General features: G+C 37.0%; 1 protein-coding gene across 1 annotated transcript; it reads right to left on the reverse strand.

Annotated features, from left to right (window-relative positions):
- Positions 1-1,195: 1,195 nt before the first annotated feature.
- lbx1a (ladybird homeobox 1a) lies at positions 1,196-2,525 on the reverse strand. Its single transcript, XM_016496298.1, has 2 exons — positions 2,204-2,525; positions 1,196-1,677 (listed from the first exon to the last, which is right to left on the reverse strand). The coding sequence occupies exons 1-2, from the start codon at positions 2,523-2,525 to the stop codon at positions 1,196-1,198; spliced, it is 804 nt and encodes a 267-aa protein (XP_016351784.1).
- Between the last annotated feature and the right edge of the window lie 13,424 nt (positions 2,526-15,949).

The raw sequence follows: 15,949 nt of genomic DNA on the forward strand, positions 1-15,949 counted from the left end.
CAGCCGCTTCATGTTGCTTAAAACAGTCTATTCATAGTTGCGATTGAGCTCTTTCGTCTTTATGATACAAAATAACATTTTGCTTTGTTCAAAAACACAAATAATGTAATCACGAATAATATACAGTTTTTGCACTCGACTGTATATATCTTCCACAATGTAAGACTATTTGATACATTGAATATGAAAGGATCTAGACCTGTAGAAATAAATAATAAAATAATGATGACATTAATAACAATTAATAATATGCTAATAGTATAAATGTAATTTAACTTTTCTAAAAAAATGTTTGTGTGTAATATGATAATTTAATGAAATGCATTTAAATAACAATAATAATAATACTAATAATAAATAATAATAATAGCCTACTTCGATGTATTCTTCTTATTATTAATAATTGATATGCACTGCTAGGTGCACTTAATGAAAATAATTAATACAAAAATATTGTTTAACAGTTTTTATCTAATACACAAATGCCTATCAAATCTGTTACGAATTGAAAAAGAAACGTGCAAAACAAAACAACAACAAAAAAAACACATGAAGAAGATTATGCATATAAACAACATCTAACATACGACACACAAACAAATGTGTCTAAATAACACATCTTGCAAGGAAAACAAAAATCCCCAAATGAAAATGCAAAAAAAAAAAAAGAAGAAGCCGATCGAACCGGGTGTGAAATTGATCTAATTTCATAAATAGTGTCACTCCAGCCATATGTTCTGCTTTTACGTGTAGCCAAAATGGTAACTTTATTATTTTAAGCCAAACACTCAAACAAACAAAGGCAGAAGACAACCTCTTAACAAGACGAGTCAGTATCATTGTAATTCATAGACTTGTTTAAAACAGCCGACTGAAAAGAGAGAATAGAGGGGACATTAATAGGCCCAGATGCCCTCGCCCCTGCGCGCATTATTGCCTTTGTGAAAACTGAGCGAAACACTTTAAAAAGAAGGCCAGCTCAATCCATCAAATTGTCTGAAAATTGTGAGGAAAATTCAAAAACCATATGGCCTCCAAACGATGCTTGCTTTGATTTTTTTTTTTTCTTTTTATATTTGCTTTTAATACAAGTCATTTAATACATTTGGTGCATTAATGGCACTTTCAACTCTATGGTTTTAGAGGACCATCTCGGGGGGGAAAAATAAATAATACCGATGCGGTTCAATGAAAATCAGTCATCGACATCAATTTCCTCGTCTTCATCCTCTGAGCACTCTTTGCTCGTTGTGTGGTCTGTAAACGGTGATGATGGTGACATGTGGAGTTTGTTGGTGCCCTCGTGCTCGTGGTTAGATCGTGATGGATACTTGGCCACTGATTCTCCGAGAGTGCCATTGACGCTTTTCTCTAGGTCTGCCAGTTTGGCGATTTTCTCAAAAGGTACAGAGCCCTCTTTGGCCGACTCCACGTCCGCTTTCATCTCCTCCAGGTCTCTTTTGAGCTTGGCTCGACGGTTCTGGAACCAGGTGATGACTTGAGCATTCGTGAGCCCGAGCTGCTGAGCGATCTGATCCCGATCAGCAGGAGACAGATATTTCTGATAGAGAAATCTTTTTTCCAGTTCGTAAATTTGGTGATTGGTAAAGGCTGTTCTCGACTTTCTCCGCTTTTTAGGGGTATTCCTCTGACCGAAGAGTGTCATGCCGTCTCTTCCTAAAACAAACAAAAATAATGCAGGGATATTCAAATGCATTCAGTCTGCTACTATACTTTAACGCGTGGTACCAACTACAGGCCATTTAGTATTAATACAAAAAAGTGAATATTAGATTACTGTCGTTTGTAAAAGCAACGTCTTCAGGAATATTAACAGTTCAGTTTCAAATGGCAAAATAGAAACTAGCATATATGAGTCCAATATTTAATTGAACTTGCACACATTTTAGCCGTTTATATGTATTTTTTAATTGCACGTGGATATTTATTTTTGCTATTTATTTTGATTGCACGAGCACAAAATCAATCCACATATTTTTGTGCTTTGTTGCTTTTACAAATATATTCGATATCCTTTTAACAATAAAAAAGCGTTAAAAACAATAGGTTATAGACCATATAAAATACAAATTTCACGTTGCTGAAAATGTTTATAAGATTTTTCACGAATAGCATCCTTAAAAATTATATCAGTCTAACAGCCCGAATACAATTTTGCACACACAACGGGCCTTGTGTTTACCTTCTGCCGCTTGTAGAACACTGACTTCCAGTCCCTTGAAGGTTTTGCTGGCGAGTTCCTCCAGGGCGCACAGTGGAGATGTCTGGGTGAACAGCGCGCGGTTGGAGAGGGGATGGCCCGTGGATGAGTGCTTCTCACCGGACGAAAGCAGGTGCGCCGTGCCGCAAATGGTGTAACCTCGTTTGACAGGTTTGTTTAAAATATCCTCTATGCTGAACGGAGTGAGGGGCTTGTTTGAGTTAGCAGGGGGAGGAAGATGGGCCAACGGACTGCGCCTTCGATCCTCAACCGAGGCGCCTTTTGTGTCTTCTTTGGAGGTCATTATTTGTCTTTTAGCTTGTTTTGAAAATATGCTAGAGTTTTGGAATTTTTTCCTTTCTTTTCGAATTTGCACAATGCAGAAAAGCTAAGTTTATAAAAACTATTGATAAACACAGAGCAACTTGAATGAGAAGAAATCCCCAAATCCGTGGAATTAGATTTAGCCGATCAGCAGCATGTTGTTGCTTTTGCCGCAGGGCTGGAAAACTTTAAGTCTTTCTTTAAAAAGCCTCGTCTGCTGTCCTCAGCTCCTGGATAACGGTTGAGCTTCAGTGAGAAGCAGCCTGACAACCTCTGATGCTTCAGTGGAAACAGTCAGCCTCAAAATCAGCCAGAATTGACTATTACTAACAAGTTATTCTTGATAGCAAGATAATCAATTACATCCAGTGGCACCTTTCTCTCTCTCCCTCCCTCTCTCTCTTTCTTTCTCTCTCCCTCTTGCTCTTTGACTATGTTGCAGTCCGATGCAGACTTTAGCAGGAAAGGAGCCCCGGTAATTAGAGGGCATGGCCGGGAGGAGGAGCCCAGCCGGATTACAATACTTAACGCTCCCACTCTTTACTACAAATTAATGATTTGTCGATATTCTGTTCGTTCTTATTTACACATTTGCACCACGCGATTATAACAGAAACATTTTCATTTTTTAAATAAAATATTTAAAGTAAAATTAAATACAAGAATATATCCAGCACAAGTTGTCGATGTTTGCAATTAAAATGGTCTATTAAACTAAAAAATGTTTGCTTAAAAATTGTATGTTCTCTATGTTTTGCTCAATAGATGTATTTTAGAATCAGGTAGTATATCATGGCTGATAATACTTGTGGATAGAACAAAATAAGTGTGCGTGTGTGTAGAGAAAGAGGGAGAGGGAGGGGGAGGGAGAGAGAGAGATCGTCCCCTTCAGCTGCACCAAATATTCTTTGCCATAATTCAAGCGCAAAGGGCCAGCTCACATCAGCAGTAAGATATTTCATCTCCAAAAATCGCCTGCTGTTCAATCCACGGTATTTTTGGCATTATGGGAACTATTTTTCGTCGATTTACGCAGAACGAGGGTAAACTTACAGATATGCACAGAAATAAAACTACAACAATGTGAAATAATTTTAAGACAATAGCTATACTAAATACGTTTAATTATATAGGCCTAGGTTATATATAATCTATATTTGTAGCGCGTATGTATTTCCTATAATTAGTGTATTGGTTAAAGCGTCTAATGATGTTTTTGCGTTGTTTTCGTCGTGCACTTTAGCGTAACGAGGCCTGGGTTAAATCGGCAGAATAAGGCTGAAGCTCACCGCGAGGGACATCGGATAACAGCCGTGTATGGCGGATAAAGGCTGATACAGCGTGACAAAACAGTGCGTTTTGGTGGTTAGTAGACTGCAGCTTCACCAGAGAAAGTTTTCCTTTTTGCCGCTTTGTAAGTGATTTGTTTAAATCTTTTTTAATTAAATGAAAGAAAATATGCTAAATTAATTCGTATTAATTTAGATAAAAAAATAAAGTAGAACAGCAGTTATTCATATTAAACCAATTATATAATTTACGTAATATTAATTTTAATTTGTAGCGATTATACCAACATTTAGAATTCGGCAAAAACAGCATAACAGCTCACATTTTATAAAACCACAAATAAATACCCGAGTAAAACAACAACAACAACAAACCCAGCATATTTGAATAAATTCAAACAAATTAACAGTTCATCGAAAAAAAACAAGAAAAAGAAAAAGCACCATAAAAGGATACAGAGGCAGGTGGTTACGCCTGTGTGACATGATCATTTAGTGTTGCCTACAGTGAGCAGGACGCCTGCGTAAGCAGATATGACGCAATGAAATGCCATGGAAGATACCACTACTGAATTCATACAAATACAAAAGTTTATTTTACGATGCAATAGGCTACATTCTGCGCATACTACTTATATTTAATGACAGTTTATTATTATTATTATCGTTTTTTTATTTTTAGGATCACAATTAAATCAAAGTAATATTCTAGAGATTAATATAGAATTAGCATCAGGCCCAATTATCAGTCGAAGAAGCGTTACCTACTGCCGTTGGTTTCATATTGTGTACGACTTATAATTGTGTTTTTCAATTCACCTTGTTGTAGAAGGAATTCGCAGGCAACTTAAACGGGATTGTCCATGCCTGAAGGACTGAACCAAAATATTTATAAGTCATTTTTCGTTGTCTGCACGGGGTCTGTGAGTATTCTGCATGTCTAATGACTCAGAGAGATTTGTCACTTACTCCAGTGAACGTCTGTCTGGACAGTTTTATTCCATAATTTATTCCTCGCTTCCGACCCCGAGAGCTCCGATTTCACAGGCAATATCGGATCTTTTCACTAACTTTTATTCACATGACCTTTCTGGGGATTGTAAATGATCTGCCCACACATCTGGTAAGATGGATATATACAGTTTTTTATGGGATACTGTCTAAACTGAGAGGCCCTTATTCATTTTTCACGAGAGCAATGTTTTATTTGACAACTCGATTTTATCTCGTGTTCCATAAAATTTGCTAACCGTTTTAACTCAGTAGACAACTTTAATCCGTTAGTAATTTTACTGGCATGGTGGAACTACTAAAACATACTCGAATAATAATAATAATAATAATACAGTTTAAATTAATTAAATTTGATCGTTTGTCCTTTCTTAATCTAGCTACCGCTTGCAACATAGGCTAATAAGATTAAACATCACTGAACAATGTACAATTTTTCACTTGTAATTATACTATAATTCGCCACAGATGCAATCAATGTCAAAGACAATGTCACAAAGCGTCACAAACTAACAAACTCATATGACTATAGCTGAGAAATTAATTGTTGCTTATTGCATGTTCGGGAGAACTTCTGAGTAAGGCAGCTACTGAAAATACAGACAAAAATTAGTTAATGCATTTAAATTTACATTTATAATTACTCAAAAATACTTCATGGTCTACATGTTAGCATCGCCCATGATCCACGCTGAGGAAGATGATTAACTTTATGGTTTCAATAAAGTAAATGTTTAGGTCACATGACATTGCAGTCTATAGTTCTGAGTTTTTAATTATATGTATGTCTGAGGAGTTATTTATTTTGAACTTTTTCAACAGTAATAACTCATCTGAGAGAAATAACTGTTTTTTCACACATTTTGTTTGCAGTGTGGTTAAAACATTTTGATATGGACAAAAAGAGGCCCCAAGACCAAATATATTTAATGTGTCTTGCAATAAAATAACACATCAGCATTCATGAGATCAATAACATAGGTTTCATAATGTGTTGAAAGATGAGGCATGAGCATGAATCATGCTAACCAGGCCCTGTATCTATTATTATCAACAGTAGCTTGCTTCCCAACAAAGGTGGATTAACATTTGGCAAGCACAGCACTGGCACCAAATGTCCTGTCATCCTAATGTAAATTACCTGCCTTATTTTTTTTTTTTACAAGGTCAGTCTAATGTGATTAAGATATTTTCTGAAGAGATAGTCACTCCTAATTCATGTCTGACACAATTTTTTGGTGTTTTTCCACAGGAGTAGCTTCTCAACGGTGCAAATTGAGAGCAAAGCATTGTTAGTGAGAAGAAAAATCCCTCAACAGAAATCAGAAATTCATAACCAACAAAAAATGAACCCCTGCTCATCATTATCTATACACGTAATCACCTGAAACTCAACACGAATGGATGCGTTTATTGCAAGCTCTTCAGGACAGCCCCAAATACAGCACTGTTTTTTGGCTGAAGTCCATATCATGCTCCAAACACCATGGATGCCCCTGTTTTCCCCCCCCGTGCCCTCTGGGGCAGTACAGAGTAATGTAATACTAGACCGAGATGCTCTATGGGTCGCAATGGCTGCAGTGAAAATAATTCTGGCTGGTTAATCTGCAGGGCGGCAGCACAGCACACAGGTCTCTACATCAATTAGGTGAGTAATAGATGTGGAGCTGGTACAGGATCTGGGTGACACCAGAGCTGACGGCTTGCAGAAAAACAGAAAGAGGATGCATGCTTCCGCTAAAAGCGGAGGGACTGTGAGGGTGTGTGGAGGGTATCGAGAGTGAGGCATGAACGCACAGAGTCTGGTGACATTTCAGTCTAATTGCAGGACTGGGCTTTGACTGTTAAGACAAAATGAGTGAGGATTAAGTGCAGAGCCATGCTTAAAAGGGCCCATTACTTAAAGGGTATAGGAAAGTGGAAAAACTTTTCGCTTCAAGTATAAGATTATTGACTTCAGACACAATTTCTATGTCAAAAGTAACTCTCTGAATGAATTATGACCACATAGGATCTTTGGAAAAAGCATTGCCTACTTGAAAACATGAAGACTGGAAGTATGGAAGACAATGATCATTTAGTTATATCAGACCATCTGGGAGAATGAAGCAGAAGTTAGCAGAACTAAACAAAAGTGAGAACATGAGAGGACTGAGGGAGTCTCAAAAACAGTGATGTAATCTTTTTGACAGCCATCAGAGCATCATGTACCTTCTAATGAGGTCTGATCAGACAGTGTTAACTGTAGAAACTGAAGATTGTTCTGGTCGTTCTTTTCTATGCTCTCAAAATGAATGAGGACCAGAGCTTCAAAAAGCATCACAAAAGTGGACCATCTCATGTGCCACATATGTGTAAATGAATTGGTATTGTGAGTCTAATCTTTTCAATTAATTAGCTGATTTGGTTCAGAAAACCGATCTGGGCTGCGTTTACCAAACCATGGGGGTAACTTGGTGCTTAACTACCACAGTACGATGCACTGTTGGAGAAACTAACTACATGTAGTTATTTACGAATGTTTCCTGAAAACGTAGGAACTTCGTTGAACATCTGTCCTTCAAACCACATTGGTTACAACTGTGATTTGTTTATAAATCAGACTGATGTGGTTCTTGAGCTAAAATGACTGGATCACTTGTTACTGAGGTCGTATATCAGGTCGTAGGAGACATCTAGAAGCGCTATTTGCTGATTAAGGACCTTGTGAAGTAATCCCATAAGGTGCTCTTTGGTTGGGTTTAAAGCAACTATTACAAAAAAGAATCCAAGGCACTTCTTCTGGTCCAAAAGAGTTAAAAAGCCTTTATTTACATTCTGGCCATCTCAATAAACATTAAAAATGCCTAAAACTCTGCACACTGATGCATTTCGGTCTTCAGCCTTCCTCAGAGTGTGTCAGAAGAATATCAGTTAACAACTACTTACATTTCCAAACCCGATCTCATAAAAAGGTTTAGTTGGTAACACTTTAGTATAGGGATCAGTTCTCACTATTAACTAGTTGCTTATTAGCATGCCTATTATTAACATACTGTATTGGCTGTGTATTAGTGCTTATAAAGCACATATTCTGCATGACCATATTCTACACCCCTAATATACCCAATACCTAAACTTAACAACTACCTTAACTAACTATTAATAAGCAGCAAATTAGGAGTTTATTGAGGCAAAAGTCTTAGTTAATGGTTTGTTATTAGAGAGAATTGGACCTTAAAATAAAGTGTGACCATTTAGTTTAATTTGTACGACTTGATTCATATCAAAACATATTATTTGTAGAAAAAAAAAGCACGAAGGTGTTTAAAATGTATTCTGAGCTCATACAAATTCATATAAATTTGCCACCAATTCACTAAAATGTAAAATAGTTACCAGTTGCCACAAGAGTGTTTTACGTTTCATAAGAAGTCTATGCCAAAAATAAATATGAAGAATTGGAAATTATGTTTTAAGTAGTTTTCAAGCCATTGCTGATTAATATTATTTATAAAGAAAATCAAATTGGATGTTTGTGGAATTCCATGTATTTGTAATTCAATAAAAAAAAACTGTAGTAAATTATAAGACTTAAATATATTTAAAAAATCAAACCTGATTTTCATCCAGGTGTCGATCATAACTAAATATGCTGCCAATATGCTTGACGTTTGTACAGAATTAAATCCAAGCATGGCCTCCCTGGGAATCCATCAAGCATCTAGCTGATAGTCCTGTGGAGGAAAGAAGGGACATAGATAACAAGTAGCTCATAGTCAGACACAGCACACTTATCGCCTCTCACTTTCTGACAGACCCCTTTCTAATGCCACAGCCTGGAGAAGTTCTATGGCAGACATGAGAAATAGATCCCTGTTGGAAAAAAGATATTGGGAGGACAAAGTGTGTCAGGTCAGCACCTGAGGAAAGCTGCCATGGCACAAGCCCAGCCTCTGCCACTGAACAGCCTCCTGCGGCATCCCTCTGCCCCTGATGGCCTTATTAAAGACATCCACTACCACACGTTGACTCACTGTATGTACAAAATTCAGATGTACAGTAAGAGCATCAAAATAGCTATGTGAATTATCATAACAGCAACGTGTATAAGAAACATCTGGATTTCGTAGCATGGGACGTGTGGTAAATCATCCACATAAGTATTCATACTCAAGCCAAGAGCACAAATATTCTCAATAAACTTAATCAAAAATATAATTAAGAGAAAGAAATCACTAGTTTGCTCATTATCCAATAAAAATTGATATTCAAGTTCAAATGACAATTCAATATGATAATTTTAATCTTAGTCTGTAATCATACTAAATCATTTTAAACTCTTCATTACAGAATTAAAACCGATGGCCGGCGGAGATGTATCAGTCACGTTAGGCTGCGTCTGCTCATCAGAGCTAATTTGAGTGTGCAGTTAACACTTCCATAAGCAAAGAGAGTGAAGTGGCCCTATTAACGAATGCCTGCTGACAACAGGACAGAAATATTCTTCCCCAGCTGTGAATGCTTCTTTTTTTTTTCATCCAAATGAACATGTCATGCTTCACCTGCGTTACCAACAGCATTGCCAAAAGTAAATGAACACAAACGCAACAAACGTGAGTGAAGCACAACAGAAGCTCGTATCCTTTGGGCTGCTTACCTCATTATGGTTTAATCTGTGGCACCCAACTGACATATCCCTGTAGTAAAATAACTATACAGCTTTTATTCAATACTTGTACCCGAAAGTACAGAGAGGAAAAGATTTGTGAGTTCTCTTACATTAGCGGTTCTTAACTGGTGGGTCGTAGGGCCGTAAAGGGACAAATAATGTTAAATACAAATAATTAAATACAATACAACATATTTAGGATAGGAAAATCAAAAGAAAATTCATAGTAAGAAGTAGAATGTAGGAAGGTGAAAACACTTCATATATCTATATCCATATCTATATGTATATATACAGTATACACACACACACACACACACACACACACAATCATTCAAAAGTTAGGAGCCTCTAAGAAATATTTTAAAAAGAAGCAGTTAGGACATTTACAATGTTGCAAAATATTCTCATTTCAAATAAATGCTGTTCTTTTTAATTTTCTATGTGGCAAAAGTGGCACAACTGTTTTCAACATTGATAATAATAAGAAGAAATGTTTCTTGAACACTAAATCAGCATATTAGAATCATTTCTGCTTTGCTATCACAGGAATAAATTACATTTTAAAATATTAAAATAGAAAACACTTTTTTAGTTTAATTTAGTGTAATGTAAATTAAATACTATAGTTCATAATGATGACACTTAAGTAGATATTTATATAAAAAATAAGTACAATTATACTAATATCTGCCACCTATTAAACACTGAGCAAAACTATGTTTTCATAAGCAATGTTTAACCTTGCTGCAAGAAAAAATTTAATTTTAATGTAATGTAGTCTAGATTAAATATATTTAAATATGGTTTTAATTACACTTATATATACAATTTTTTTATACATTATTTTTTAGGACATTTCTATTTACTGTATTTTGTGATTTGATTTGTGGTACCACCACTTGAGATGCTTATGCAAAAAAAATTACCATCTTAAAACTGGAATACACTAAATGACTTTTAAAATCTAAATAGATTAAAACACTAGAAATCATACACTTGCCAACTTGGTTACAGAGAAAACTGGGTATAACGTACACTAAACAACTAGGGATCACATACATACTAACAGAGATTTAAGTACTTCTAAACAAAAACTTGTGCAGAAACACGTGACTCATTGCTATAAGACACATTACAAATGAAAACAACGTGTTAAAAAATTGGCTCAAAAATATCAAACGTGTTTGACATCCTCTGACTGGATGGAATTGGTCTGAAGTAAAAAAAAAATCTTGTGCTCATCACAATTTGTCAACTCCAACTGCTTGAAATCTATAGCCTCTGACTTGTGGCAACTAGCGTCAACTCAGGGCCAAAATCTGGGCAAATGTTATGTAGTGTATTCCAGTCTTTAGGCACAAAACTGCACAAAAATACGCTTGCTCTAAAAACAACAACACGATTCTGGAGGCATGGGAAATCTGTAGGCTCTGGGAGTGAGTCCTCTATCAATCACAGGTGAAGAGGAGAGTGCAAAGAGACTGATGTTCAGCACAGAGAGAGAGAAGAAAAAGAGAAAGCCATCCTTCACCTGTTATAATTAGCCCTGGCCTTTTCACAGGATTAATTAAAACAAGTTTCTTTCCTGATTTAACCACAAGGGATGACCTGCAGGACCAATTTAACTATAGCTGAAGTAGAGATAAAGTATGCGGCGATGTCTACGGATCCCTCTCTCACGGATAACTCTATTTTTCTTTCTCCTGATCCGTTGACCCTAGTGACTTGGGCTTTGAGGCCCCATTCACAGCTCACTCAAACAGCATCACCCTGTCTACTAAAGATTTATGAGATGACCTCTTTATGTCAGTGTGTGTTTGCAGATCTCACACACACACACATACACTTTCTCCCTTTATTTCCCCTTCTCTCTCTCGCGCAGGTACTAGGGGTCTTGTTATCCTCCCAGTGGCTGCTGCATTGCATTAATATGGCTGCAAGTTGTCTTCTCCATGAGAGAGAGACTACTGGAGGGAGAGCGGAGGATAAGAGGCCTGATGAATATCTTTACCTAGGTGGCTAAAAGCGGAAAGGAGGACGCGTGGACCTTGAGCAGCGTGAGGGGAGTGTTGGTCTTATGATGGATGGCGAGGAGCCGGGAGTGTCTGGATCAATGCTGTGAGCTCTGCAGTGTGGAACAGGTGAGAGAAAGATGAGAAATGAGCGCTGGGGCCCAGCCTTGCTGTGCGGTTTGCCATTTCAAAGCACACTGATCATTTTCACACCCACACACGTGAGCACACAAAAAACACCAACCCATTTGCATCATCCTCAATCTGTCTTCTCTGTCCAAGCCGCTTGAGAACGGCTAACTCTGTTAGCCTTTCCTCACCCCTCTTCTTCATGGCTGCGCGAGGAGCATCTGGGAGAGTGCTTGGACTGGACTGATATGTTCATTAGTGGTGAGTGATGCCCCTGGATGGGTCCGGCAGCTGCCTGGCCCTTTGTGACAGCAGAGCGGAGACCATGTGAGCCGAGCAACTAATCTTTCACTGACAGACAGCCGGACAGCCTTTGCTCTCAGATGACAGACTGGAAAAGTGCTGAATTATACAGTTCTTCTTCAAAGTACCTAAACGTATCATACCTGGTCTTAACGTAATTACTGTTATGCACAAGTTTTGCAAAATGTGAAAATGTAGCTGCGGGTATGAAAGCACCACAATTTTAACTCCCACTGACACAAACCCAAAGATGAGAAGATGATCAGTAAAAAAATGTAAAAACCCATCATAATAATTAATTAAATATTCATTATAAAACCACAACCTTGTAAGAACATGAAGACAATTTTTTTATTCTGCATGAACAATTTCATTACAATAAACCTATTTTAAAAGGGGGTACTGGTGGATCATGGCATTAGTAATGTTAAAATCATGGGGTTGTCTCCCAAGGAATACACAAAATTAACTGATAGAATGAACTGTACAGTGTTGAAGTGGCTTAAATGTATCTGAAAATATAGTGGGCTCTTGAAGTTGAACTCTGGATTTAAAATTGCATTTAAATGCTCAAAATAGTAGATTTCAATATTTATTTTATACTTATTTCATAAAATGTACTGTACATTGAAATAAAATTCGTTATATCAATTTTATATACAGTACAATTCAAAAGTTTGGGTTCAGTAATACTTTTTTGTTAAGTCGCTTATGCTCATTTATTTGAGAAATACCGTAAAAACAGTCATATTGTGCAAATATTACTACAATTTAAAATAAGTGTTTTCTATTTTAATACATTTTAAAATGTAATTTATTTCTGTGATGGCAAAACTGAATTTTCATCAGCCATTAATCCAGTCTTCAGTGACACATGATCCTTTTAGAATGTATTCTAAAATGCTGATTTGGTGCTCAAGAAACATTTCTTAATATTATCAATGTTCAAAACAGTTGTGCTGCTTAATATTTGAAGGAATAATATTATAAATATCAATTTTGATCAATATAATGCATCCTTGCTGAATAATAATAATAATAAATAAAAACTTGACCCCAAACTTTTGAACAGTGGTGTATATTAAAGCAGAAAATGGCAGGCACAACTAATGTCAGTACTCTCAAAAAGGTCATCGCTGAGCACCATATCAATATATATATATATATACAATATATACAGATAAACACACACAATGCCACATACATAGTGAAAAAGAGTCAGAGAAAACAAATGGACCGTCTGTCGATGAGACAACGTGAGACGGAGAGGGAAAAGAGAAAGAGCGAGAAAGAGAAAGATGTACTGTCACTGGCCTGCCACATACAGCAGATGTTGTTGCCTATTGAGCTGTTAATTTAACGGGAGTTTATTGAATAGTAATTAGGAGGAGCTCACTTACTATGATAGAGGAAGAGCCTGCTAAACTTGCCTTTACCCTCTCTTCCTCCTCCTCCTCGTCGCTCTCTTTCACCTCACTTCCATGGCTGTTCATAAGGAAACCTGCAGAAAATATAATATAATATAAATATAATTTTAGATTTTTCTGAGGGTCATTATTATTTTCATTAAAATATGGTAAGGATATGTCTGCAGACTGTAGGTGATAATAACCTTCACTTGCACTATGCAAGATGATCAAAATGCAATAATCCAAGATATTACTCAAAGCATTGTGGTTCCCCAGATATAACAAATTTTATTATTCCACAATGTTATTATTTGTGGAGACCTCTTAATGCTCTATTTATCAGGGTGAGAGGGTGCCGAGGAAAATCAATGTTTAATCAGCAGTAAGCTGTTTGCACGGGGCACCGAGTGAAATCCTGTAACCCAGACACACAGTGATATAACTATCTCACAGTCCATAATAAATCAACATCTACAACTCCATAGAACACAATGTCAAAGTGAATATGATCCCATCAAAGTTTACAACAGCCTGCCCACTAAACAAGCATACAGAGAGCTCTTTCTGTGTGCTAAACAGATAGACTAGCTCCAGCGGTTTCGGCTTGGAAGGGTGTGTTATAAATCAGAGAAGAAGTGTTACTAACAGTGTTGACTTTCTCTTTCGTCTCCGAGTGTGTGGGGTTCAGGCACCTGGTCTCTGTCGTCAGTGTATGCCCACAAATGCCCACAAACATATGCCGCCATTGTGATGGAGATGAGCAGCAGGGATGTCTCCCTCTTTCCTTTCACTACGCAGCCAAAGGGAGACCCCCATGGAGGGTCCCAGGTCAAGTGGGAGGGTATTGTGATTGGTGGGCTCAGGGGAAAGGCCTTGAGGATGTGTGAATTAGGCTCATCAGCGTGAGGTCACGCGTGTTTGAAAGCGTACGTCTGACCCCTCGTGTGTCTTCCAGCCCTGACAGCTTCATCAAGCTTCAACCTTATGAATAGAAATCAGAAGAGTCATGAATTTTAACATGCCCACAGGGCCAAGTAAGTATTCTCCTTGGTTAACAAAACTTAAACCCAGTGAACTGTTTTCATTGTCTGTCACATACTCATTTGATTTACACTTGATTCCACTGGCTATCAACCACAACAATAAAAACTCTCTGAATGTGCTTTAATTTTATCATTTTGTTTAAAACCAAGCATAAAAGTGTGATTTTATTATTTTTAATATTATTTTTTATATCTGTTTAAAACATTTGTAAAAAAAAAAAAAAAAACCGAAGTAAATATTGGCCTTGGTCACATTGTTGCTGATGAAACTAAATTGTATCAAATGTATTGTAAAGTTTGATATCATAATTTACACACACAGCAGATGTTTTGTCCAAAACAACTTTATCCAAAGTGCATACATGTTATACATTTATATGCCAGTGGAAATCAAACCCATGACCTTGGCATACTATTTTTAGTGTGATATTTCTGTTAACTTTTGAATTTTTATTCAATTTATTTTAGAAAATGTCTTTGCTATATTTCAAAAGGTAATCTATTTTGCACGCTTATAAATACACGCTTAATAAACAAACGCCAGCTGGTCCAAAATGCAGCAGCTAGAGTTCTTACTAGAACCAGGAAGTATGACCATATTATCCCGGTTCTGTCAACACTGCACTGGCTCCCTATTAAACATCGTATAGATTTTAAAATCTTGCTTATAACTTATAAAGCCCTGAATGGTTTAGCACCTCAGTATTTGAACGAGCTCTTATTGCATTATAGTCCTCCACGTCCACTGCGTTCTCAAAACTCTGGCAATTTGATAATACCTAGAATATCAAAATCAACTGCGGGCGGCAGATACACTATTTAAACTGAACTGAGCTGGATGATGGCATCACTGAATTCAGTGATGAACTGCCTTTAACTGAAAATTGAGTGTTTACTATTATCATTTACTCAGTTACAGTTACTCATTAGTGACTGTTTCTATGGGCCGTGATACGTTCCAAAATGGCGGACGCGTCAACGTATCTGGAGTGGTCGAATAGGGATCTATAAATATATCTATGATAATAGATGCATGTGCGGAAGCAATCTGTCGCGCGTACACGACACTCATTATTTACACAGTGCAGAGAGAATGCGGACGTGTTCACTGGCATTACGATGATCTAAAGATATTTAGAAGTACAGGTCATCACAATGGAAGACGATTTTGATACATCATCAGACAATGTGGAATTTTTGCCCAACCGTATTTATTTGACGTCACACGCCTGATGTTGAGAACACGCTCAGGACAGTTGGACATTGCGGTGGATCAGAGGTAAAAAATTATATAAATACTGTTCAGTTTCTTGCACAGACCGATCGTTTCGTGTCTTAAGACCTCAATGTATCGTCACGAGCCGCAGGGTTTCATTTGGTTTTGTCTGTGTATGTTTTTTTTGACTCTCAAAGCTGTGGAGCCCATTGACTGCCATTATAAGATTGACAGACTGCAACGGTTTGTGTTAAAAATCTTCGTTTGTGTTCTACTGAAGAAACAAAGTCACCTACATCTTGAAGCAGATAAACATCAAATTTTCATTTTTGGGTGAA

The sequence above is a fragment of the Sinocyclocheilus anshuiensis genome, unplaced genomic scaffold (genome assembly GCF_001515605.1).
Source record: "Sinocyclocheilus anshuiensis isolate Anshui unplaced genomic scaffold, SAMN03320099.WGS_v1.1 scaffold193, whole genome shotgun sequence".
NCBI classification, from domain to species: Eukaryota; Metazoa; Chordata; class Actinopteri; order Cypriniformes; family Cyprinidae; genus Sinocyclocheilus; species Sinocyclocheilus anshuiensis.

What these genes read in the sequence shown, in the direction of transcription:
- lbx1a (XM_016496298.1), bottom strand. Translation starts at nt 2,525, where the DNA reads ATGACCTCCAAAGAAGACACAAAAGGCGCCTCGGTTGAGGATCGAAGG. An exon ending in TGTTCTACAAGCGGCAGAAG is followed by an intron (nt 1,678 to 2,203) that starts GTAAACACAAGG and finishes TGTTTGTTTTAG; the next exon opens with GAAGAGACGGCATGACACTC.